This window comes from Salmo trutta, chromosome 9 (assembly GCF_901001165.1).
Source record: "Salmo trutta chromosome 9, fSalTru1.1, whole genome shotgun sequence".
Taxonomy (NCBI): Eukaryota; Metazoa; Chordata; class Actinopteri; order Salmoniformes; family Salmonidae; genus Salmo; species Salmo trutta.
In genome coordinates, this window is record NC_042965.1 from 27,164,324 (window position 1) to 27,191,406 (window position 27,083).

The 27,083-nt window shown below is 40.7% G+C and overlaps 1 protein-coding gene across 5 annotated transcripts; it reads left to right on the forward strand.

The window, feature by feature from the left end:
• Window positions 1-2,287: 2,287 nt before the first annotated feature.
• Window positions 2,288-20,132, forward strand: LOC115200334 (E3 ubiquitin-protein ligase CHFR). 5 transcript variants are annotated; one of them, XM_029763310.1, is made up of 19 exons: window positions 2,288-2,476; window positions 2,988-3,122; window positions 4,174-4,273; window positions 5,568-5,677; window positions 7,830-7,889; window positions 8,024-8,227; window positions 8,607-8,708; window positions 8,797-8,986; window positions 9,222-9,376; window positions 9,562-9,724; window positions 9,844-10,070; window positions 10,365-10,481; window positions 10,580-10,663; window positions 11,075-11,145; window positions 11,465-11,552; window positions 11,870-11,977; window positions 19,164-19,236; window positions 19,652-19,723; window positions 19,763-20,132. In XM_029763310.1, the coding sequence occupies exons 2-18, from the start codon at window positions 3,014-3,016 to the stop codon at window positions 19,692-19,694; spliced, it is 2,004 nt and encodes a 667-aa protein (XP_029619170.1). In that variant the 5' UTR covers window positions 2,288-2,476; window positions 2,988-3,013; the 3' UTR covers window positions 19,695-19,723; window positions 19,763-20,132. The 5 variants fall into 5 exon arrangements, with proteins under 5 accessions (XP_029619170.1, XP_029619168.1, XP_029619167.1 ...); XM_029763308.1 differs by having other exon boundaries at window positions 2,288-2,498; window positions 19,652-20,132; XM_029763307.1 differs by having other exon boundaries at window positions 2,289-2,476; window positions 19,652-20,132.
• Window positions 20,133-27,083: the final 6,951 nt, after the last annotated feature.

Sequence of the window (27,083 nt, forward strand, 5' to 3'; positions counted from 1 at the left end):
ATTTTATAGTTCACTTCCTACCTACGCACATACATCCACACAAACAGTAGATATCCCACGCACATACATACACACGAACAGTAGGTGAGTTGTGTGCTTCTCCAGAGTTCTCACCACTGTGCATCACTACCCAGCGCTGTCCGTTCCATTCCCCCGAGAATAGAGAAACCTTGAAAATGACTCCCTGTCCTATCATAAGATTCTCAGAGTTCTAGCCAGGTCGGGTAATTGTTCTCGGTATTTTCTTAGACACACACATACACACACATTTATCTCCCTCCCAGTCCAACCTAGTTGGACTTATGTTGAATACTTTAATTATTCCTCATACATGCTACATAAACTATAATCCCTAATGGTTACGTTTCAGGGTAGAATTATTTAATCATTATCTTTAAACATATAAATTATTTTATCACATAGGCTGTTAGTCCACCACCTGATCCCAGTAAAGAGAGGATCTGTCTCGGTTGTGGTTGGAATGCACTGAAGATGCAGTTGGTGTGTGGAATGATTTGGGATATGTAATCAAATAAATGGACAATCTATGATATTAAGGTGTGGTAAAACATAGTATTACTATTCATAATTGCCTGATAAAGTGCCATACATAGAATAATTTTTTGCATTGTTACTTTGATTGTACCTTCCTTCTGGATCAAAGGTAGAGCCAGGTGGAGCCGAGCTCCAGTAATGTAAAATAGGGTAAAAGCTGGACCTAGGATTAGAGATACGCAGTGGTGTAGTGGAGGGTAACCACAGTTTGCGCACCTTTTATATTTTGCGTGAGGGTTTAGCCAACTATTGCGGAAAAATGCATTGAAAGTATAGGGAGCGTTACTTTATTCACTGCGAACAGCAATAATCGTTTACCCACCTATTTTAAACTTTTGGGCACGACTGTATGTACACGCAGACCATGTAAGCACGAGCTGACAATAATTGGCTATTTATGACTGCAGTCAGACACATAGTCTTTCTATAAACTAGGGTACCAGTGAGAATTTCCTACATTGGACAACTTGTTACAGCTGCTCGTAAGTCATTGATAATAAATCAGCAAAAACAAAATCACAAGAAATACCACTATATCACTGGAGATAAGGTTAGGGTTCTGGTTGTGGTTGAGGTTGAAGGTTAGGATTTAATCGGGATGTGGACATGAAGCTAGGGCTAGGGTTAGGGTTGTGGTTGAAGGTAGCGGTGGGATTGAAACAGGATGTGGACAAGGAGCTAAGGTTAGGGTTGGCATATGAATGGCCTTTGCCTGGTGGGGTCGGTGGAGGGCTGGAGAACCAATTAGGAGAGCCAGAAAGGCCACCAACAGAAGGAGGAATTTCAAGAAAGAATATTATTGATTTGCCTTGTCTCGTTTGTCTCTATAGTTACTATTTTGTCTTTAATCTATTTTAATTCTTATATTAAGCACTTCACTTTTTACAGCACTTAATCCCTTTGATTCCTTGGTGTGATTTTTCATTATTTACTTAATTATTTACTTATTTAATTGTTTCTTATTTAATTAATTGATGCATTTGCATGCATTAATATTATTTATTCTACCTGTTTACTCGTAGCACTTCATCAGCCCATGTCTTCCTCATATTGAACTGTCAAAGCTGACCCTCATATTGAACCATCAAAGCTGTCCCCCATATTAAACCGTCAAAGCTGACCCCTCTGACTGTTGATCTCTCTGGCAAACAACCGCCCCATGGCCCCACAGCCTCTCCAGACCAGAATGATTTGACCTAAGACAGACAGTGCAGGAAGCTGCAATAGGCCCATGCAACCGAGGGTTTGATACCATCACAAACTAAATCCCTCCTAAACCTGACCTTGGCTTCATGTTCACATTCCGGTTCAACCCTAACCCTAGCCTTAACCCTAACTTCATGTCTACATCTTAGTTTAACCTTAGCCTCAACCACAACAAACCTAACCCTAACCTTAGCTTCATGTCCACATCCCGGTTCAACTCTAACCCTAGCCCTAACTTCATGTCCACATCACGGTTCAACCCTAACCCTAAATGTAGCCATAACCTTAATTTGGCCCCTCCCCCAAATAGGCTTCCTTCATTTCCAAATTCCCAATGAAAGCCTCGTTGTATATCCAGGGTTTTGACATTGATTAGCTTTACTGGGAGAAATGTGGTGAATCTAAATAGCTAAACAATAATAACATGCATATAAGGTGCATATAAGGTGCATATAAGAACACAACAAAATTCTAATCTAATTAGATAACAAGCAGGAGTTTGTTTTCTCTTCTTCGCGTGTAGTGGTGGTTGAGAGGCAGGCGTCCCCTTGAAGACCTCATTTTCTCAGACTACTTTCCCCGCCCCTCCTCCAGCTGATGGCTGTAAATACCTTTGGTTGTCAGGAAGTGAACTAGTGTGTGTGCCAACTGGAAAATTAAGGGGCAAAATATCTTCAAGCAAAAATAACCGAACGAAATAATCGTGCCTTTGAGGGTATAGTAATTATATTTTCAAGGTAGCTAACTAGTTAGCTAAATCGTATTTCTTTCTAGCTCCTGAATTTAATAGCTAGCTGTTTGCAACAAGCTAACGTTAGCTCGCCAGCTAATGTTAGTAGCAAGCTTAAGCCAGGTTTTTTTTGAAAATGAAGTTGCTTGTTGTCGCATGTCCACCATCGAGTTGTTTGATTGACTAACTTCTAACATGAACTTACTCAAAATGCCTTGCTAATCAAATATTTTACATTAGCTAGCAAGTTAGCCAGACGTTTCTTGTTCCAGACAGGGTGGGTTGCTTGATTGTTTATCCTTCCCAACTAAACTAACGTTAGCTACAGTTTGTTAGGCTAAGGAAACGGTAGTTGGCTAGCTAGACAGTGCCCCATATTTCTCAACTAAAATAATATTAACTAGCTAGGTTAAGTTATTGGATGACGTATTTGCTGCCACTGATCTAAGTACAGTGTTTTTAAAGCAGAGATTGCATCATGATTTGATCAATATAGAAAACTGGAACGTATCAGCTTTGGACATGGAGAAGAAGCATGGAAGGAGTCAACCATGGGGGAAGTTAGTAAAAGTGGACACTCGATCTGAAGTATTGCTTGTCAACAGGGAATGCACTGTCGGGCGAAGAAAAGGTAAAATTACTATCCCACACAGTGACACTAACACAATCACTTCACCATATTGTTACCTGAGTTTCTCAACATATCGTGGAGTTGAGAAACTCAGCTACCATATTGTAGGCTAATTTATAAAAGAAAGAAAGTAATGCGGTAGGACCCTAGCTAACGATTATCTATAAATTGTCAATATTTTGTGAACTACCAAAACGCCCTGTTATCGATTTTAATGATTATTGCTTGCACAATCATAATAATGTGTAAAAACTTAAGAAGTAACACTTTTCATTAGTGTGTTTTTATTTTTATAGTTGAACACTTTTAATTAAATGTATGTTGCTTGTTTTGAGGAACTTGTTTATAAATGTCTTGATGTTTATAGACAGAAAATACCATATCCTAGACATGAGTCGGGCAGTGTCTGGGCTCTTTAATAAAACCAGTTAATTCAAGGCACAATACCCCCAGTCTTTAGTTCACCAAACTTAGACACCCTCTCTGATGACAACAAAGCCGTCTATTGAGAACATGTGTGCAGAATATTAAGTAGGCTAGTTTTTTGTATGGATTTTGACCAAGGAAAGGTTATATCTCCAAGGTTTCTGTCTGTGTCTTTCTGCTCTATTATATTGAGTTCCAGGAGTCTGCTTTCCGATACAAAGATACTGAGGCTAATGAGCTAGTCTGTTATGCAGCACCCACAATATGGTATAAAAGAAGAGAGGAATGCATAAACAATAAATCAGCATAGTCGTACAATCTCAATGTGGTATTTTCCAAGCTCACTCATGACGATATCATCAGCCATGTGGCCATTGCCTAAATACTTGTTTTCCTGCTATTTTAAAATAGGTAATGAGTAGGCCCAAATTGTCTTTGTTTACAGTAACATGACGTTAACAAAATGCTTTTTACACACAATATAGCACAAAAGCTCCACAACACTAGCCTACTGTACGACAAAATCTAGTTTATTCAAGTTATGTTGAAAATAGTCATCTTTGACTATGTTGTCATTTTTTTTTGGTGCATTTTATTAACCGTAACTAACTTTTTATTTCACCAGGCTGTGATCTTTCCTTTCCTGCTAACAAACTGGTCTCAGGGGATCACTGTAAGATAGTGCAAGATAAGAGCTCAGGGTTGGTGTGGCTGGAGGACACAAGGTATGAAGGGAGTCTTTTTAAAAAAAATTCTAAGTACTTTATAGGCTCAATGTAGGTCCATTGTCAAGGATAAACTGATCAATTATGTATGTTTAATGATAAGATAATATGGTAATGTAGAGCATTTTGCTTAGTTAATTATGCTAAATAGATTTTAACCTGCGTTTGTTTTATTGTTATAGGAAAATGCTATTATGCCGATTGTATTTGTTTGTAATCCTGTTTATAGTGACTGATCAGTGTATTTCATGGTGGATTGAACAGATATCTGCCTGCCCAGCACTGCACATCACAGTGTAGTCTAATTTTCAGTGTAAGCAACCAGCTGGCAAATTACACTAACCATCAATTAAAGAGGTTGTGTTTTACCATGCGCTAATAAGTCAGCAAGATGAAAGGCATTTTCTCTACACGCATTTCTCTAGTGTGCACACTGCATTAAGGCGTCCGCATGCATAGGTTCGGTTTGCGCCTAGCAGAACTTGGCTAGGCGACATGAACGTCTGTACTTCCTTAAAATACATTCTGTTGAAAAAAAGCGGCAATATTACTGTTTGTCCCTCTTGAGACACCATAGCAACAAATACACTTCCTCAAAATAGTATAATTTAATCTAAGATAACTCAAGAAATCTGTAATTAATTTTGACATTTTTGCCGAAGAGGTCTTAGTCGTGCAATTTTACATCTAACTAAGATGTTTGGTGCAGTATTTCTCAAGTGAAACTGAAAACTAGTCTGTCGTTGAATGACAACAAACACTTTATTGAAGAATCCCTACTGTTGACCAATCACAGAAGGGGGTAGACTTTGGCTACCGAACTTCGACAAGCCTTAAGAAAAAAATGTGTGTGCTTGAACAGCCGGGGAAAAAAACCTTGCCAAATGCATCCGAAAATCCAAAACGAAGAAAACTTCACAAAATGTGGTCATAATATATGCACAATTTTTTTGGGGCTGGGAAGCATACGGTAAGCTTTAGGCTTTACATCATTGAGCAAAGTGGCAGCTCTAACTGTTTTGCTCCTGAATATTGTGGATGCCTTTCCAATAGAAAGATGGAATGCGACAGTGTAGTATCTCAATAGTGTAGGTTAAGATTCCATCCCTATATATCCCATGAAGAGAAGCTACTATTTAATTGTTACTATAGTAATAACTGCAGCAAAGTTTTTCTAGCCAGCCAAAACTGAGACACAGTCCTCTCTTGTCTTGGATTTCTTCCAAGGTTGCTGATTGAATACATTGAATACAATGACAGACCAGTGTTTTTGTTTTGTTTTTCACACCTCTAGCACCAATGGTACAGTGATTAACATGTCTAAGCTGGTGAAGAAGCAGATTCATATGCTGCAGAATGGAGATGTCATCTACTTTGTATACAGGAAAAACGAACCAGAGCAAAGTACGTTTTTTTTTCCTATTTTGATTGGGGTGTTTGGCTCTCATTTTTGTAGCGGTTCATACATTTTTAGTTAGGGCAAATTAAGTCTGATATTTTTAAGTGGAAATTACAAACTTTTAAAGCCTTTTTAAACCGTGCAGGAATTTTCTTGTAACAGCAGGTGATCAAATTAAGATCCATCTGTAAGTGTATAAAGAACTATTTTGGGAGTATTGTAGGTGGGCTGTAGAAAGAATATAACGTGTTCCTTATTTTCTTCAGAAGGTGTGTATAAATTAGTAGTGCATAGGGTTACAAAGTGAGGATATGTAAATGGTAACTTTCTAAGTTTACCAGTAAACTACTGGAATTTTGAAAACTTTCTTGAATTTATGTAACATGTAAAATAAGATGATTTTGATATAACAAATAGAATGACACAGCTATAAAGAATTATCCTAAATATAACCCATCAACTTGGTGAATACCGTTCGTGTTTAGTATGAGGGTTTCAGCATGAGATCCTTTATTTTAGAATTTTTTTACACACTTATTTATTTTACTATGTCTTTGTTGTAAATGTTTTTGCGCCAAACTGGTTGTGGGAAAAAAATCAATAGTTGGAAGACTTGCAGAGTTAATTGAAAATGATGCCATTGTTGTTTTTAGATGCTTTTTTTTCATTTAATTAGGCTATTTTCTCTTGAAACGTATGGTCTATCCACTAGAAAGTCATGGACAATATGGACACAGATGAAAAAAAAAATGAATATTTTATATAAAATGTATATTTTTTTAAGTTGTAGAAGTGCAAATGTCCAAAGTTACAATAGATTACCGTAGACCAGGGCACCAGGTAGCCTAGTGGTTAAAGCGTTGGGCCAGTAACCGAATGGTCGCTAGTTGAAATCCCCGAGCCGACAAGGTGAAAAATATGACGATGTGCCCTTGGGCAAGGTATTTAACCCGAATTGCTCCAGGGTTGCCGTTGATAAGGGCTGACCTTGGCCGTGATCCCACTCTCTCAAGGGTGTCTCAGTGGGAGTTTGGATATGCACATTTTTTTTTGCATATAATACGCACTTGTACTTGTGAAATTGGACAACTATAAGCACCCACTAAATTATTATTATGAATGACTGAAAATTCCAGTAACTTTGGTAAATTACCAGTAGTTTTGCAACCGTAGTATACTGCATAGTGCACACCATTGTTAAGCATTGTCAAGGAAAGCATCTCACTGTACCATGTGCATGTGACCAATAAATGTTGATTTGATTTAGTGCATACAGGTCTTTTAGTCCACTTGTTTTCCTGTGTACCTTCCAGTGCTGCCAACTTGGTTATAAATGCAAACTGTACACAGTGAACTTGCATAATGTGTGTAAACTGAGTTGGACCAGTTGGCCAAGAATGACTTCTCAAAATAAGAGTAATATTCCCTTTTTGGGGATATTTAACGAATTGTACACAAACTTTTGTGTCCCTGCATCTCACCAAACAGCACAGCATCACCAATAGGTACCTAAATGCATACATAAATCACAAGCAATAACTACAGCAGACAACACATGTGGATACCGTTCATAATTCAGTTAGGGTGGAGCAGTTATTTATACTGGTGGATTTCCAGGCTCTGGCGGTTTTGTAAAGATGGCCTCTGTATCAGCGGCCTGATGGTATGAGCTGGTACTACTCCTGGTTGAGTGGGTGTGTCAGGTTGGTGGCAATTTTCGCTCCTGCCCACCACTCTCTCCAAGAACAGCACTTCCATTTTCTTCAGATTAACTCCACTGAATCTGCTTGACATCTTTACTACAATTGTTTTTTATTTGCTATGATGGATATCTGCTTGTACCAGGCTTGGAAACAGAAAGTGAGAACACTGAACAATTGATGTGTAGAATATGGTTGATATTCTTTTACTGACCTGATATTTATTTAATCTTCACAATACAGTCATTGTTGTCCCTTTTTGTATGTCTGTGTGTTTGCAGTCCAGGAGAGTTTTTAGTCAATTATAGTTCCAAGATATTTGTATTGCTCAACGGATTCTATTTGTTCTGAGTCAATGTGGATGGGCCTGGTGTCGTCGTCTTATACTTCTTAACTTTGTCATTTCCTTGTTTTTTTTTTCAATTGAGTGAAGTATAACAATCTCTTGCTTCTACAGACATTGCCTACATGTATCAGTCCATAAAACCAGAGAGGACATTCTCACAAGACACAATTGGTAAGTATAAAATAACCAAATCAATGTGATATTTGATTGCTACCTCTTGACTTTGCATATTTTTTATGAAAAACATTTGTAGGGTGATTTTAATTAGCTTGTTTGTTGCTTTTCACCCTTTCTCACCATGTCAGGTGGTGCCACCAGATGCTCAGTAATGCAGCAGAAAGCCCAGACCTGCCCTGTTACAGCTGCAGTATGTGTGTCTGTGGAGCCATTCCTTGTTGGACCTCCACGGGAGCAGCAGGCCTTGGATGAACCCCAGCCCTCCACCTCCTCCCATCACCTCCACACAGCCTGTTCCTCTGCAGCCTCCCTCCTGCACTCCTCTGCCTTAGGTAGGCTTTCCATCTGGCCCGTGCTTCCTCTTTATGGTGCTCATTGAGGGGAAGCAGGGACTGGGAAGTAAATCTGTGTTTCACCCTCCTCCTCAAATTCTTCGACCGGAATAGCATGGTCTCCCCTTGATTGTGCCAGCTTTGTTCACTCTCCCTTACTTCTTTCAAAGGACAGCTCTTGCCAAATGATATTATGCCAGACTTTTATGATCACAACTACTTGTAAATCTTCCCATATTCAAGAACAGGCACAGGTAACTGAATTTTCCCCAATCATATGGCCTTTTGATCATTCTCTGTTGTGCATCCTTTCTCCCTTCTCCTGCTGCTGCTGAAGGCAAGGCTGGGCAGCACAACACTAACCTCTTCTGCTCAACAGACACACGACAGACTGAAGCCCAGAACCGAGTCACAATGTTGTATAAGGAGGAGGAAGGGGACATGGAGCCAGAGAGAAAAAGGAGGAAAACTGACAGTGCTGGTCAGTGCATTCAGTGTCATTACATTGTGGAATATTGATACTTGGTTGGTGACACTGTTTACAGTGTTTTCCCCCTTTCCCTTCCTAGACAAGGACTATGATTTTGGACTACCACATACTTCCAGTATTGCGGTGGTCGGCCCCAGCCCAGCTAAGGTTTCTCTTATCAGGGATCTGTTGGGAAAAGCTGCTGTGACTGTGGAAGAAGCCAAGACTGACAAGATGGAGGAGTCCCTCACCTGTATCATCTGTCAGGACCTACTTCATGACTGTGTCAGGTACAGCAAGACTCTACCTACTACTACATTAGAAAATAGGCCCACTCCTCTATTTCATTGCTTGTGGCTCCTCGCAGCAGATGAACATAGCAATGCTTCAATAAATATAATATATCAAGAGTCGTATTAACACAACATTTTATAATTCCTAGTAATTCTAATTTTGTTCTATAAGACAGAAAGGTGCCTCTACTGCGTGTTAATGGTATCAGCTCCCTGTGTGTCCCCCATGCAGCCTGCAGCCCTGTATGCACACCTTCTGTGCTGCATGTTACTCTGGCTGGATGGAGCGCTCGTCTCTCTGCCCCACCTGCCGTTGCCCTGTAGAGAGGATCCGCAAGAACCACATCCTCAACAACCTGGTGGAGGCCTACCTTATCCAACACCCAGGTTTGTATTCAATCTGCCCGACTCTACCCTTGTACCCCCATTAACACTATTGTGGATAGCGACCAGCTCTTCCCCCTGTTAAACTCTGTATTTGTGTCTACGTCTGTCTCCTATTTTGTTGTGTGTGGATGGACCCAAATAAAGCATGGAAATGTTGACCCTGTGTTGACCCTTTGTGTCCACAGAGAAGTGTCGCAGTGAGGAGGACCTGAAGAGCATGGACAGCCAGAACAAGATAACTCGGGACATGCTGCAGCCAAAGATTGAGCGTTCCTTCTCTGATGAAGAGGGCAGCTCTGATTATCTCTTTGAGCTCTCCGACAACGACAGTGACACCTCCGATATCAGGTCAGACAGAAGAGTAGCTGTGTGTGTGACTGTGACCCTGTGTGTATGGTTGACCAAGAGTGTGTGGTTTGTTTTTCTCCCTCTAAAGCATTCTTCTTCCTGTTGTTGTGTTTCCACAGCCAGCCCGTTGTGATGTGCAGACAGTGTCCAGGCTACAGGAAGGAGGTCAGCCAGGTACTGTGGGCCACAGGGCCAGCCCCACCAGCTCTTCTAGGACCAGCTCTTCTAGGACCAGTCCTACCGGCCCCTCTAGGACCAGCCCCACCAACTCCTGAGGACAGGCCAGGGAAACCCCCTGGGGCTGGGGAATCAACATTATCAACATGCTCTGATGTCCCCACTACAGGTACTGAACTATGTGTCCATCTGTTGCTCATGGTAAAGGCTTACATTTATATAATGCTTTTATTTCTAATATGTAAGTGTTTTGTGTTGGTTGATTAGGGAGTTATGACAACACAATGTAGTGCACTTACAGATCAAATTAACTATCAGTATGTTGCACTCGCCTGGACACAGAAATATGTGACAATGCTTGTAGCGTAATTGTTGGATCTGTAGATTCTGTAAGGATAGTACAGTGTAGCCTTCAGGACCTTGACCCAGAGGACATGTCTCGCTGTGTCCTGTCCTCCTGCAGCTCCTCAGGATTACACATGTCCTCCTCTGGGCAGCCATGTCATCTGCACCTGCTGCCTGCAGCCCATGCCAGACCGCCGCGCCGAGCTCATTGGCCAGCAACTCTCCGCTCAGCAATGTGAGTGGCCCGCAGGCCTGTCAATCAATGTTAGTGGACCGATGGCAAGAGTGCTTTGGCTGAAGGTGCTGATGGGTGTGGTTCTTTGTGTTGGCTAGGTGTGGCGTGCCTGCGGCCCTTCTGTCACATGTACTGGGGCTGCCAGAGGATCGGCTGTCAGGGCTGCCTCGCACGTTTCAGTGGTGCGTCTCTGCTCTACTACTCCTAGATTTACTTTCAAAGTGTGTCACTAAAACTTTCAACAGTAAATAAACATTCAAGGTTGAACGAAAAGGTAATGTAAGGTTAGGAGAATTGGTATCAAGTTGTAGTACTTGATCGCATATAAGGTCTGTGCATATTTTTGTTTAATTGACCTTAGTAAATAAACAGGTAGAAACTTTGCTCTGGGCTGATTGATGCTTAGTTAAACCAGAGCTTCTGAGGGATTTTTGAGGTAACGCTATCATTGTGGTTAGTTTATTGAAAATAGTGGTGGAAATTTACCAAAATATTGCCTGTATTGTCCCTATGTCTTACACATAATTTGTTATCACATTGCAGTATCATGTTTATTAGTATGAGAAATATAATATCCATGTCTTTGTCCACAGAACTCAACCTTACAGACAAATGCCTGGACGGTGTTCTGAACAGCAATAACTATGAATCAGAGATCCTCCAGGTACTTCTTTTCTACTCTTCGGCTCTAACCATTGATCGGTCTGAACACCCAGAAACAGCATCTGCATTCTTTGGGCCGGTTTCCCAGACACAGATTAAGCTTAGTCCTGGATATAAAAGCTATTTCAATGAAGATTCTCCATTGACCATGCTTTTTAGTCCATGAATAGTCTTAATCTGTGTCTGGGAATTGGGAAATTGGTGCCTGGTTACATAACCCAGGTTAAGTTAATCTATTTCTTTTGCATTTGTTTATAACTTCTCTACTACAGCGATCACTAACGTCTAATATATAACCTGTCATCCTTCCGCCTTTATAGAGTTACTTGTCAGCCAGAGGAATGTCGTGGAGGGACATGCTACAGGAGGGTCTTCAGGGCCTGCAACAGGGAACCTTCTATCTGTCTGGTCAGTCTGACACTATCCTCTTCACCTCACATAAAATTTGAGATTGGAAGCGTTCCAGGTTGTCTTTTTTGCATTTGCATTGCACATCTCCAAAAATTCCTACATCATATAAATGTGCTTCCTGAGACACCATTTCCAGGTCTTTTATTTCCATATCTCGTGACTGCAAAAACGATGAGCTGCAATTCCACCTTTAAGCTTCCCATCTTGAACATGGTTCTCAGTCTTATTGACAGTGCAGAGCATCCTTCCAACTCACTTTGGGACACACTAGTAACTCTATCTCTCCCTCTCTCTCTCCATGTTTTGTATCTCAGATTATCGCATCAACAGTAACGCCATACTCTGTTTCTGCTGTGGCCTGCGAGCCTTCGGGGAGCTGGCCTACAAATACAGACAGAACATCCCTGCCTCGGCGCTTCCTGGTGAGCGAGAGCAGCCTCTAACTCAGCGGTTCCCAAACTAGGGGTCGCAACGCCATGTGGGGTCACCTGATATGCAAATGATATTGCCTGATATTAAAATGGGGTCATAGGAGAATTTCCAAAATACGGAGGATTTTTAAATGTATACATTACTGGTCAAAAGTTTTACAACACCTACTCATTCAAGGGTTTTTATTTTTACTATTTTCTACATTATAGAATAATAGTGAAGACATAAACTATGAAATAACACATATGGAATCGTGTAGTAACCAAAAAAGTGTTAAACAAATCAAAATTATATTTGAGATTCTTCAAACAGTCACCCTTTGCCTGATGACAGATTTGCACACTCTTGGCATTCTCTCAACAAGCTTCATGAGGTAGTCACCTGGAATCCATTTCAATTAACAGGTGTGCCTTGTTCAGTTAATTTGTGGAATTTCTTTCCTTCTTAATGCATTTAGGCTAATCAGGTGTGTTGTGACAAGGTATGGGTGGTATACAGAAGATAGCCCTATTTGGTAAAAGACCAAGTCCATATTATGGCACGAACAGCTCAAATAAGCAAAGAGAAATGACAGTCCATCATTGCTTTAAGACATGAAGGTCAGTCAATATGGAGAATTTCAAGAACTATTCTTCAAGTGCAGTCGCAAACACCATCAAGCGCTATGATGAAACTGGCTGTCATGAGGACCGCCACAGGAAAGGAAGACTCAGAATTACCTCTGCTGCAGAGGATAAGTTCATAAGAGTTACCAGCCTCAAAAATTGCAGCCCAAATAAATGCTTCACAGAGTTCAAGTAACAAACACATCTCAACATCAACTGTTCATAAGAGACTGTGTGAATCAGGCCTTCATGGTCGAATTTCTGCAAAGAAACCACTACTAAAGGACACCAATAAGAAGAAGGAACTTGGGCCTCCCGAGCCGCGCAGTGGTCAAAGGCACTGCATTGCAGTGCTAACAGTGCCACTAGAGATTCTAGGTTCGAGTCCAGTCTCTGTCGCAGCTGGCCGCGACACAATTGACCCAGCGTCGTCTGGGTTAGAGGATGGTTTGCCCGGCAGGGATGTCCTTGTCCCAACGCGCACTAGTGACTCCTGTGGCGGGCCGGGTGCAGTGCACGCTGACATGGTCGCCAGGAGTACGGCGTTTCCTCCAACAACATTGGTGCAGCTGGATTTCGGGTTAAGTGGGCATTGTGTCAAGAAGCAGTGCGACTCGGTTAGGTTGTGTTTCGGGGGATGCACTGCTCCCGAGTCCGTATGGGAGTTGCAGCGATGAGACAAGACTGTAACTACCAATTGGATACCACGAAATTGGGGAGGAAAAATAATAAAAAAGAGGAGGCTTGCATGGGCCAAGAAACACAAGCAATGGACATTAGATCGGTGGAAATGTGTCCTGGAGTCCAAATTGGAGAATTCTGTTTCCAACCGCCGTGTCTTTGTGAGACACGGTATGGGTGAACGGATGATGTCTGCATGTGTATTTCCCAACGTAAGGCATGGAGGAGGAGGAGGTGTTATGGTGTGGTGTTGCTCTGCTGGTGACTCTCTGTGATTTGATTTAGAATTCAAGGCACACTTAACCAGTCTACCACAGCATTTTGCAGTGATACGCCATCCCATCTGGTTTGGGCTTAGTGGGACTATCATTTGTTTTTTAACAGGACAATGACCGAACACACCTCTGGGCTGTGTAAGCTCTATTTAACCAAGGAGAGTGATGGAGTGCTGCATCAGATGACCTGGCCTCCACAATCCCCCGACCTCAACCAAATTGAGATGGGTTTGGAAGAGTCGGACCGCAGAGTGAAGGAAAAGCAGCCAACAAGTGCTTAGCATATGTAGGAACTCCTTCAAGACTGTTGGAAAAGTATTCCAGGTGAAGCTGGTTGAGAGAATGCAAAGTGTGTGCAAAGTTGTCATCAAGGCAAAGGGTGGCTATTTGAAAAATCGCGAATATAAAATATATTTTGGTTACATGATTCCATATGTATTATTTCATAGTTTTGATGTCTTCACTATTCTACAATGTAGAAAATAGTAAAAATAAAGAAAAACCCTGGAATGAGTAGGTTTTCTAAAACCTTTGGCTGTGTGTGTGTGTGTGTGTGTGTGTGTGTGTGTGTGTGTGTGTGTGTATATATATACATATACATATATGTGTGTATGTATGTATGTATGTATGTATGTATGTATGTATGTATGTATGTATGTATGTATGCGCACACACACACACACACACACACACACACACACACACACACACACACACACACACACAGTGTGTTCAAAAAGTACTCGGACACCTTGTCTTTTTCCACATTTTTGTTACAGGCTTAATCTAAAATGGTTTAAATCAATGATTTTCCTCAATCTACACACACTACCCCATATTGACAAAGTGAAAATGGGTTTTTAGAAATTGTTGCTAATTCATAAAAAACAGATACCTTACTTACATAAGTATTCAGACCCTTTGCTATGAGACTTGACATTGAGCTCAGGTGCATCCTGTTTCCATTGATCATCCTTGAGATGTTTCTACAACTTGATTGGAGTCCACCTGTGTTAAACGTAATTGATTGGACATGATTTGGAAAGGCGCACACACCTGTCTATATAAGGTCCCACAGTTGACAGTGTGTGTCAGAGCAAAAACCAAGCCATGAGGTCGAAGGAATTGCCCATAGAGTCCCGAGAAAGGATTGTGTCGAGGCAAAGATCTGGGGAAGGGTACCAAAACATTTCTGCAGTATTGAAGGTCCCCAAGAACACAGTGGCCTCCATCATTCTTAAATAGTAGAAGTTTGGAACCACCAAGACTCTTCCTAGAGCTGGCTGCCCGTCCAAACTGAGCAATCAGGGGAGAAGGGCCATGGTCCGGGAGGTGACCAAGAACACGATGGTCACTGACAGAGCTCCTGAGCTTCTCTGTGGAGATGGGAGAATGTTCCAGAAGGACAACCATCTCTGCAGCACTCCACCAATCAGACCTTTATGGTAGAGTGGCCAGACGGAAGCCACTCCTCAGTGGAAGCCAAAGGCACCTAAAGGACTCTCTGACCATGAGAAACAAGATTCTCTGGTCTGATGAAACCAAGATTTGGCCTGAATGCCAAGCGTCACATCTGGAGGAAACCTGGCACCATCCCTACGGTGAAGCATGGTGGTGGCAGCATCATGCTGTGGGGATGTTTTTCAGTGGCAGTGACTGGGAGACTAGTCAGGATCGAGGGAAAGATGAACGGAGCAATGGACAGAGAGATCCTTGATGAAAACTTGCTCCAGAGACCTCAGACTCTCTTCCAACAGGACAATGACCCTAAGCACACAGCCAAAACAATGCTGGAGTGGCTTTGGAACAAGTCTCTAAATGTCCTTGATGGGCCCAACCAGAGCCCGGACTTCAACCCGATCAAACATCTCTGGAGAGACTTGAAAATAGCTGTATAGCGACACTCCCCATCCAACCTGACAGAGCTTGAGAGGATCTGCAGAGAAGAATTGGATAAACTCTCCAAATACAGGTCTGTGCCAAGCTTCTGGCATCATACCCAAGAAGACTCGAGGCTGTAATCGCTGCCAAAGGTGCTTCAACAAAGGACAGAATTCTTGTGATATTTCAGTTTTGTATTTTTAATACATTTGCTAAAATTTCTAAACCTGTTTTTTGCTTTATCATTATTGGGTATTGTCTGTAGGTTAATGAGGGGGAAAAAACAATTTTAATACATTTTAGAATAAGGCTGTAAGATAACAATGTGGAAAGTCAATTGATCTGAATACTTTTCAAATGCACTAAATTAATTAGACAATATTATATCTCAATCATTGTAATGTGGTTTAACCTTTTTAAAAATAAAAAGGAAAATTATTCAAATCTAAAAGATTTAAATTAAACCAGAGCTCCTTTAGATCATGGGAAAAGGCCGCACGGTGAATGGCTAGGCCCGCTATGCTAATAAACCACACACTATTGCAGAGACTTTGATATTACCGGCCGCAATTGATATGAAACATTTGGGGGGGGGGGGCAGAGGCACATAGACTCACATCAATACCTTTTTGATAGATAACTGTTAAACTAAGAATGTATGTTATTGCTAGCAATCAAGAGGAAACGGAACGACTCAAACTCCCCAGCTTATGATCTCCAAATGGACGTTATGTGTGAGGGCCGAGATGCCCATGCATTGACTTTTGCTTTACATGTCAGGGATACTATTCTCGAGAACAGATTGTTCTCTCACGATTCCCGAGCATGAAACGGAACATGGGAGGTTCAGTGTGCTTCAAGGCTATAAAGACAGAAAACAATCGAAGGATGGGCTTTTGCACACTCCATCTATGGTGGGACGGCAGGCAGGCCTCTGCACTCTAGTTATGAGTATGTCTCCCTCTGCCTTATGGACGCATTGTATGATACACCGAGAGCAACTGTCGGTAAAAGAGCTGAGCACAGATCTCGGAGATATACTGCAGCAGGTAACTTTGATTGTAAACCACATCAAGCCACACACTGCGCGCACGCCTGTTTGCGAAACAATGTGGAGATCTGGGATCAGAGCATGACAATGTTATAATTCACCCTGAGGCTTGGTGGTTATCGAGGGGGAGTGTTGGAAATTGTTTGCATTGAGAGAGGAACGGTTGACATTCACAATGGATGTAAAAAAAAATATATATATATAAGACTTGGTTGACTTTCTGTGTAATGAAAATAAAATGTCTCGTTGCTTATGTAACAGACATATTTGGGAAACTGAATGAACGTAATTCAAGAATGCTGGGGAAATACAAAACCATTCTACAGATGAGTGAAAAATGTTTTATTGGAGAGTCTTTCTAAAGCGAAACATGCCCCCTTCCATCGGCTGTGCATGTTTCTAACAGAAAATGGCATCAGTGACCACGTTTACATGCACACCAATATCCCATTATTATTCAGGATACTGAAGTATTCTGATTTTGAGTTGACACATAAACACCGAAAAAGCTTGTATCCCGGTTATGAGAAACCCGGGTAAAATGCCTGGCATATGCTGATTTAAGAAAGGGATGCTGTAGCATTTTATCCCGTTTTACTGTTGTTTCTGCGCAGGCTCAGTTTCGCATGTTTTCATCTGATTTTCAAACGAATCCCTTCAAAAAGTAGGCTACCTGCGCAGTTCAATCCACCATAATAATTCCATAATAATTTAGCCTAATAATTTATTCACTATAATTTACTACTAAGTTTCTGCTTATTGCCGACATTTTGGTAGTCCATTGTTATTGTTTCCAACATTTGGTAGGCCATTATTATGGTTTCCAACATTTGGTAGGCCATTATTATGGTTTCCAACATTTGGTAGGCCATTATTATGGTTTCCAACATTTGGTAGGCCATTATTATGGTTTCCAACATTTGGTAGGCCATTATTATGGTTTCCAACATTTGGTAGGCCATTATTATAATTCCCAACATTTGGTAGGCCATTTGTTTGTCAACTATAGTTAGATACATGCAGCTTCTCTTCTGTCAACGTATTGCACCAGAAGACTAAATAAAGTAGTGCTCACCAGAATGTCTTGCATCGATAGAATGAATGCATTAGTAACCTGGTTAAGTTGTCTGTTTCGTTTAGGAACCGGGTAGAAAACGCAATAATAACTCCAAAACAGTGGAAAGATTGTACCTATCCAAAATGTTCAAATGTCATCCGTTTGACCGGTTATAAGGAAATGAAAATCTGAGAACATGATTTAAACACTTTTCAGATAAGACTTCAATTCGTCTTGGGTGAATATTTTATGTGGTTGAAATACTGTCTGCTTGCCTAAGTGTCAAAGATGGCACATTCGCATTTTCTCGAGAGATGCTGAAACAAGTAAATATTTCTCCACTCCTGTTCCCAAGACCAAGCTAACATTTAATTTCACCGCAAGAAATGCACAATTCTCCAGGAGTTAATATTATATTACGCTACATGTGAGCGGTTATAGGCCCTAAAGTCCATATTTCAGTTACTATTCCATTTAACCCATATATTTAAATTAGGAATATTTTGTTTATTCATGGTCACAGGGATACTCATGAGCGGGTTATTAAAGGTGCATGTAAACAACTTATCCAGAATAAGACCTTAAGCGGGATATGAGCTAATATCCAGAATACTGTTAGTAAACGTGGTCACGAAGTGTTCCACACGAGTGATGACTGCTCACCACCAACTCTTGGAAGAGCACTTAGGGACCTACTTCCCAATCCGTTTGACTGTGATTCTGGCTCAGTTGACATGCCGGTAAGCGAACTCGAACAGCTGATCGAGCTGTCTTGACCGAATGCATTCACGGGTCACTACGGAGGAGTTCCTGACCCAAAGGAAATAACATGCCATCTCCCTCTGAGCAGTGATGTTGCCTTCAAAACAACTGGTAACTTGTAAATCTCAGACTTCCGTGCGTTCAAGACAACTGGGAACTCGTAAAAAATATATTTTTGAACGGTTATCCAACTCGGAATTCCAACTCGAACCATGGCCTCTTTCTAGAATTCTGACTTTCCGATCTGAAGATCACTGACGTCATGATTTGACCTCATAGTTCCCAGTTGTCTTGAAAGCAACCATAAAACTCATGGTACCCTTCGCCAGATTATATGAAACTGGATTCAGTGCTCTCGTCTGCATTAAAACCAAATATCGATCCAGGTTGGATGTGACAGCAGAGATGAGATGCGTCGATCACGCCCCTTGACTTTGAGAACCTCAGACGCGACATGCTTCAAGCACACCCATCTCATTAGTGGTGGTGAGATAAGACACATTATGTCTGACTAATTTGCAATTGACTGTCATAGCTCCACATTAAAAGTATGTGATGGTGAGTTAAGACAATCAGAAATACAGTTAGAATGTTTTTCTATTTTCTGCCATAGGCCCAAATAAAGTAAACCATTAGCTGTTAATTAGGAAACAGTTTTTTTTCACATGGTTGAGGTCGTGAGAAAATACGTTTGGGAACCCCTGCTCTAAATGCTGGATACTGGGAGATGACAATTCCCATTCAGAAAACTTGAATGTCCTCAGAGGCAATTCATTTGGAAGCAATCACAATATATCAATACAGTGAACTAGCATGTGTTAAATATGAATTAAGCTTTTATTTGTTTGATATTCATTCCCACAGCTGTTGTGACGTCTCGGCCAGACTGTTATTGGGGACGCAACTGCCGTACTCAAGTCAAGGCACACCATGCCACGTAAGTTACAAGATGTGGTCTTTATTCCATTTTCTGAATAGGTCTCCATAAGATTTTGTATGGATAGATATCACAGGCCGGTGACACCTTAATTGGGGAGGACGGGCTCATAGTAATGGCTGGAACAGAATAAATGGAATGGTATCAAACATGTGGTTTCCATGTGTTAGATTCCATTCTCTCCATTCCAGCCATTATTATGAGCCATCCTCCCCTCTGTAGCCTCCTGTGAGAGATATGCGTTCTATTGCGTGGCTGTACATGCATTTTACCAACAGAGGGCGTTATTGTATAAGCTTGGCCAACCACAGCTGGTGTTAGAGGAAAGGTACAATCACTCCTTCACACTTCACAGCTCCGCTTCTGATACAAGATGGGACATGTTTTGTATTGTTTCCCTTTTACTTTGTTGCAGGAAATTCAACCACATATGTGAGCAGACCCGTTTCAAGAGCTGAAGAGCCTCGTAGGTGACCTGCTATGCAAGGCTCTCCTGCGAACACTGGAGTGTACACAGACTTCCAAGGCTCTCCTGCGAACACTGGAGTGTACACAGACTTCCAAGGCTCTCCTGCGAACACTGGAGTGTACACAGACTTCCAAGGCTCTCCTGCGAACACTGGAGTGTACACAGACTTCCAAGGCTCTCCTGCGAACACTGGAGTGTACACAGACTTCCAAGGCTCTCCTGCGAACACTGGAGTGTACACAGACTTCCAAGGCTCTCCTGTCTTACTCTCATATGTACAGTGATCATTTTACTCCCTTATTAAGCAGCGCCTTGCTGTGAGGAAAGGTATCTCTTAGGTAATATTACTTACATTTACAGTTTTAGTCATTTAGCAGACGCTCTTATCCAGAGCGACTTACAGTAGTGAATGCATACATTTCATACAATTTCATAATTTGTTTTTATATTTTTATTTTTTATTTTATTTTTTATTTTCCATGTGCTGGCCCCCCGTGGGAATCGAACCCACAACCCTGGTGTTGCAAACACCATGCTAGTGAACTGAGCTACAGTTCTCACAGGCTTTATAGACTTATGTATTTGATGATATGCTTAAATTACAATCACACTCTTTTGGCTAGGTCATGATTAGCCAGCCTTGTGTTCTAGCTATAGTAGGCGTGAGTGGGATAGTGCTATGCACTCCACACAGTACGAGCGGATTCCCCTATATGATGATGACAGACTTATATCTTATGTGGAATATGATCATCATCACCCTTCATTCCAGTATCATGTCCTTTTGGGCGAGGGATATATTAAAGAAATCTGCTGAAGACCGTTGGCAATCAAAATGGACTTTGGCCATACGTGCTGTTACACAGTGCCATCTTTTGACAGTTTAAGGCTCATATTGATATTAGTAAGATGTTGATACTTTTCCTATTTCCGTGTTTCTGAGTAATTAACTGAGTAGTTAACTGTTTTCCTTTCTCTTAACTTGTGGTCTAGTACTTTAGATATCTTGGAGAATTATGTGTTTGAATTAGAATCTAGAGCTTCCTACTCAACCGCTTACTGTGGTGTTCTAAACATCTAAGTAGTATTCATATGTTGGTTATAGAAACTTCCCCCAAACAAACTAGGTTGAAGCACAGCTATGTTATCAAAAGACTTATCCATATACAGACTTTGAGGTTTCTTGTGGTTCATATTTATGGATGACAGATTCAGTGGCACCATTTTGAATTCAGACTGTTGCTGCTTCTGCATATTAATAAGACTGCTAACTGAAAAGACAAGTGCAATAGAAAGGGAGTTGTACTTAGTTTTGGGAAAAGGGGGATTTCTGCTAGTTTGATGTGGATTTCCCAACAAGGGCAAAAAGCCCTGTCAAAGCTGAGAATAACATGGTTCAACTAGAATCAATGGGAAAGTTAGTAGTTAGGATTTCAGTTCTTCCGGCAGGGATAAGGGTTATATGTGGAAATGTAGTTTTATCTGAGGCTGGGAAAGGCAGGGGTATTCAGTTATATGCTTTGCTCAGGGTAATCAACATAAAGCTGATTTTTAAAATGGTGCATTAGAGAAGCTTTCTCAGACCTAGACTAGTACTAACAGCCAATGCAGTTTTTTTGTTAGAATGCACACTGGTTTGCTAGAGTTTAGGTGGTGAAATTGTTCCTCCTTGTTGCATTATATTAAGTTAGTGGTGTTGGCTAAATATATTAAGCAAGCAACTTGATCATACGGGTTCTCTCATACTTATTAGTATGATAGAACCAGGTAGCCTAGTGGTTAGAGCATTGGGCCTGTAACCGAAAGGTTGCTGGATCGAATCCCCGAGCTGACAAGGTAAAAATCTGTTGTTCTGCCCCTGAACAAGGCACTGTTCCTAGGCTGTTATTGTAAATAAGAATTTGTTCTTAACTGACTTGCCTATTTAAATAAAGGTTACATAAAACATTTTAAAAAACGTAAGGATTGCCATTCTGTTAAATTAAGGACATGTTTTTCAATATATAGGAAGTGTTACCTTGGAGAAGGTTGGATAGATCTTATAATAGTTTTGTTTATCAGAGGGGTTTTTAACTCTATTGTGCTATGTTTGTATTGTTTTGGAGACACAAATGAACAAATACCATGGTTTGGTCAAACCTCATCAGTTAAACCCTTAATTGGTGCAATTTCCCATAATAACTGAGGAAATAACACATTGCTATTTGGTCAGGCATTTTTATCTGGCAGTGAAAGCACCCTTACCAAGTTGGAATTGAAGAAAACAACATTTTGTCATTTCTAACAATGGAGACTGAAAGTGGGCTCTATTGCTCTTAGAAAAGAGACTAGAGGTGTAAAAGTCTCACGCTGCAAGACATGTTGCTGTATTCTTGCTGTAGAAGAACTGCTGGGGTGATCTAAAATCTCCAGGATTATAGTATGAGACAATTAGGTTGCATTCACACATGCAGCCCAATTCTGATCATTTTTTCACTCATTTGTCTTTTTTGAATAATCAGATCATCCCTTTTTGCCAATAATTGGGCAAAATATCTGAATTGGACTGCCTGTGTAAATGCAGCTTAGTTGTGAGAAATCCTGCCTGTCTAGTACTCACAGCGATACAGGTGTCACTTTTATAGATCAACCCGAGACAACTGGCTGTGTCTTACTTCCGCGTTTTGTCTTAGTAGAAGGCTACTATCAACAACCAGATGTCCATAATGTTGTGTAGAACCACAAACAGTAGACACTTGTCTCTTACTGTTTTGAGACATCGGTCACATTCTCTGTAAATTACTGACAAATCATTATGGAAGTCAAATCGGCCCAATGTCTGCAGACCTTTAGTCTAGATAGAATGGCCTGATATACTAATGTTCTTCATGAGGCCTTATATATTGAAAAGTAGGAAAAAGATAACTAAGTTGTTAGTGGTGAAGTAGAGTACAGAAAAAACGTTTTGTATGCAAGTCATTAGATTCTGTTGCAGTTATTCACTTTGATCCAATACCTTGTGTATTTGTCATTTTAAATCATCAGTCTTTGATTTTGTAAATTGTGACATTAAATTGACAATGATTTAAGAGGAAAAAGTAGTTTGCTCAAACTTAGTGTCTACAAGCAAGTCTAGCTTTGAGGTTATTTACTTTTATAATTCAGCTCGCACACATTGAAAGTATGAATCACTAATTTGAAGACTTAACCAAGATTACAATTAGGTTGGGATTCAAACAAACACAGATTAATGACCTGTTCACAGCGATAGACTTTTGAAGGCAACTTCCCAAACGTTCATGGAGATCATGTTAACGGATGTTGGCTCAAGCAGGAATTACCTTTAAAAGTCCATCGGAGCACACTGGTACTTTATCTGCGTTTTTTTGAATCCTGGCACCAAGCTGAACTGTAATAAGCACTGCAGAAACGGTGCAGGCTACAACTCTGTCCTGTAACTTCAATGGATATTAAAACATCCATTGGGAAATATCCTTGTGCAATCAATGTGTGTGGAACTCAGGTTTGGAGCTGAAACTCTACCTATGTAACAATATACCCTCATTGGGACTGTTTAGTGGCAATATTCACACTCTCAGACCGACTCTTCTGGGCTGGTATAAAGGGGGGCAAATATGGGCACGCATTCTGCCAGAGCTCATGTCTTTTATTTGTGATCTTACGGGCTGGATTCAATCCGTATCGTGGTAGATCAGCGTAAAGATCACTTCCGATTGAGCTGACATATGCAGTGTTTACAGTGAATGCCGTCTCCGCGACCGTGAGAACATTGCCTTTAATTGTCAATCGCGCTATAAAGCGGATCTTCAGTGCAACGGATTGAATAGAGCCCTAAATCGCGGTTTCCCTGTTGTGGGTTCACACTGTGGCATTCCTGAGAGGCTCAGGCAATAGCTCAGCACAACACCCCCCAGCCAGCTGATCCCTCCCTACAGCAGTGCTGAACCTTAATTATAACAGGAGGATCTGGGTACCCTAAGCCAACAACAGTGCAAGCCACCGATCGGGAATGGGTGTTAGGAGGCTTTGGAGGGTGCTTTGCATTCTTAGAGGGAAACACTGTATTCTAGGGAACATATTTCCTCACTTTGTGAGAAAGTCTGGACCAAGATGCTCTGTACTAACAGTATGACCAGACAGTATAAAGGCCTGGCCGGGGCAAGTTGAATTCTACCTCATCAAAGCTCCCGAGACGTTCTGAACAATCTGGTCTGTACTTTTATGTTTTGTGGATTCTAATAAGTGGGGGACTGACTGGACGGCAGTTAGAGAAGCGCTGTTACGTTTTAATGCAGGGGAACACAACTGGTCCTCTGGGTTGAAAGCGGCTGCTGTTTTGTTTTATTTTTTATTGCCTTTGTCAATCGGCGACCAATTTAAAGCTGGGAGTTCAACTAGGTGTATGCACTGCACTGATCAATTAGTTAATCAACTTAATAAAGTGGTATTGATTTATCAATATATAGCCAGGTATAAATGAAAACCAATGGGACTGTGATTCTTAAGGACTGGAGTTGTGCTTCCTAGTTGAATGCCTTTGTGAGCTTTTTGTGCCCCCTGTATTAGCAATGCTAAAATACGTCTTATGTATATGGCTCTAACATGTCTGTTTTAGTGCACTAATAAAGTATTGCTAAATGTGTTCCCTCATTGTGTTTAAGATGCATGACTTGCTACTGACCACTTTCAATGGACATCAAATTATCAAAAACTGAAGCAGCAATTTATGTAAACCTTTATTAAAAGTTCTTTGCACAAATTCCCACCAACCCTATTTATTTTCTGTTGCAATTGCTATGTTTTTCTATAGCTAGTCATATATGGTTACTTCTATTGAAAGGTTAGTTACTGCATTTGTCATTTTGTTTTACAATGATTAATTCCCTTTTAGAATTCAATATCAGCCTTAGGAATACATTTGGATACATTGTTGTAGCGTTGATGTTAATATACTGCATGTGAGCTACATCAGTTTAACACTGGAGGGCACAGAGTAGTAGTGTTGGTATAAACCATCTCCATGGAGCTCTGTGGAACTACTATCATCCACTGATCCAAGGTCAAAGTTGTTGGACCAAAGGTGGAAGTACACACAAGCATGAGGGCGCTATTGCGTTGGAAGTGCTTATGTTTAAGATTTTTATAATTTTATAAAAAGAATCAAATGGATTAAATTCCCAATCAAATAATTTCTGGGTAACAATTAAGTAACTTACTGTAATAGATTCCATTGAAATGGGCAAAATAAAATTGCTTTTTAGCAAAGAATTTATTCTCAAGCAAGAATTTAGCTAGGACTGTATGGGAGTAGTTTGCGTGGGGAGGGGAAAACTGAAAACTAGCTGTTATTGGCAGAGAGGTTTGGAACTCTGTTATTGGTCTTTTAACCAATTTACCACATGGGGATGTCACAATGGAAAGCCGAAACTCCATGCAAACCTGCTGATTAGAAAGTCCTGTGTAGATTGTGTTTTCATCAAGCAACTATTAGCTCCCGAGTGGCACAGCGGTCTAAGGCACTGCATCTCAGTGCTAGAGGCATCATTACAGACCCTGGTTCGATTCCAGGCTGTGTCACAAATGGCCGTGATTGGGAGTCCCATAGGGCGGCGCACAATGGGCCCAGTGTCGTTAGGGTTTGGCTGGGGTAGGCCATCATTGTAAATACGATTTTTTTGTTCTTAACTGACTTGCCTAGTTAAATAAAATTAAAATTAGGAATAACTGTAAAAGTGTGATTTTTTTAAAATCAGTGTAAGTTTCATCAACTGTTGTACAATATGATACAAAACACAAGAAAAACAGTTGACTGCGCTGGGCCTTTAACTGGTAGAAAAGTGCTCAGAGGAGTTGGGAAATGAACTGGTCTTGGAAAATAAAAACAAAGTTTCCATCCATATTCAATATTATCTAACGTTGTTTAATTATTATACAGAAGCTGAAAATGCCTTTGTGTGGTAAACAGCAAATATTGATGATGTTTTAAAGGCCCATTGCAGGCAACATTCAGTTTTTCCTGTGTTTTGTATCATATTATACAACAGCTGATAAAACTGAGGCCTGGATTCAATCTGTGCGGATTTCAGCGTTGGCCGACATCCGCATAGCAGATGTTTTGGCGGTGTTGGATGTGTAACTGCGGTATTAGCTGACATTAGTGAGCAGCTGCTCTTATGTGTCACAAACCACTCCCTTCCTTAGTATCCCTACGGCATTAGAAAGTGTCAGCTCTATCCATGGTGGAAATGATGACTCTCAAATGTCAAACCATTGATGTGAGGCTAATGCATGGTTTCATGTTCATTTGGATGGGGGGATTTATGCCCAGCAGCCTAATTCGAGTGTTTGAATTTGTAACGTGGCTGCATGACTTTCTAACGTGGCTGCATGAACTTCTAACGTGGCTGCATGAACTTCTAACGTGGCTACATGGGATTTGTCGGATTATAGTCGGGTGTGGTTCCGTTGCATTCAATGTCTGCAAAAGGTAACGCAAAGAGTCGCTTGATTTGACAGCTCGCAGTTCCACCTCAGATTCCGCCAAAATAATGCAATACGGATTGAATCTAGCACGAACACTGTAAAAGCGTAAACATTTTTATCAGCATTATTTCCTGATAGTTGCTGGTTGAAAATACAATTTATACAGGACCTTCTAAATCAGCAGGTTTGCATGGGTGGTATTTTGGCTTGCCTGGTGACATCACCAGGCGGTATAAGTAAATAGACCAATAACAAAGAGTTCCAAAACGCTTTGCCAATAACAGCTCATTTTCATTCGACAAAATGAGTGCCTTTTGCATCCCTTTGATATTTTAAGTAGAAATTGTGCACAAATATTGAATAGAATGTTAAAAGCCTGTTTATATTCAGTGAAGTGCCCTTTAATATTGACCACATGGAGAATTCAATAAATCAGATTTTTTTATACTAATAAAGACTTGCTAAAGTCCCTCTGTGCGCCCTCTGTGAGCCCTCTGTGACTTTCAGGGAGATTTTAACCCACTTAACCTCAAAGTGTTCTCCATCATTGTAAAGCCCAAATTATTTTGTTGCTTTGACAAAGTCATTTCTGAAGATTATAATTTATTTCATGTGATTTGTGATTAATCTTAAGAAAATATAAATAAATCTGTCCCTCATTTTAAGGTAAACCCTGTTAGGTGAACGGACATCTCGTTTTAATATACAGTTGAAGTCGGAAGTTTACATACACTTAGGTTGGAGTCATTAAAACTCGTTTTTCAACCACTCCACAAACTTCTTGTTAACAAACTATAGTTTTGACAAGTTGGTTAGGAGTTGGTTACTTTGTGCATGACACAAGTCATTCCTCCAACGATTGTTTACAGACAGATTATTTCACTTATAATTCACT

What these genes read in the sequence shown, in the direction of transcription:
- LOC115200334 (XM_029763308.1), top strand. Translation starts at nt 3,014, where the DNA reads ATGGAGAAGAAGCATGGAAGGAGTCAACCATGGGGGAAGTTAGTAAAA. An exon ending in ATTCTCACAAGACACAATTG is followed by an intron (nt 7,890 to 8,023) that starts GTAAGTATAAAA and finishes TCACCATGTCAG; the next exon opens with GTGGTGCCACCAGATGCTCA. An exon ending in CTGCCTCGCACGTTTCAGTG is followed by an intron (nt 10,664 to 11,074) that starts GTGCGTCTCTGC and finishes CTTTGTCCACAG; the next exon opens with AACTCAACCTTACAGACAAA.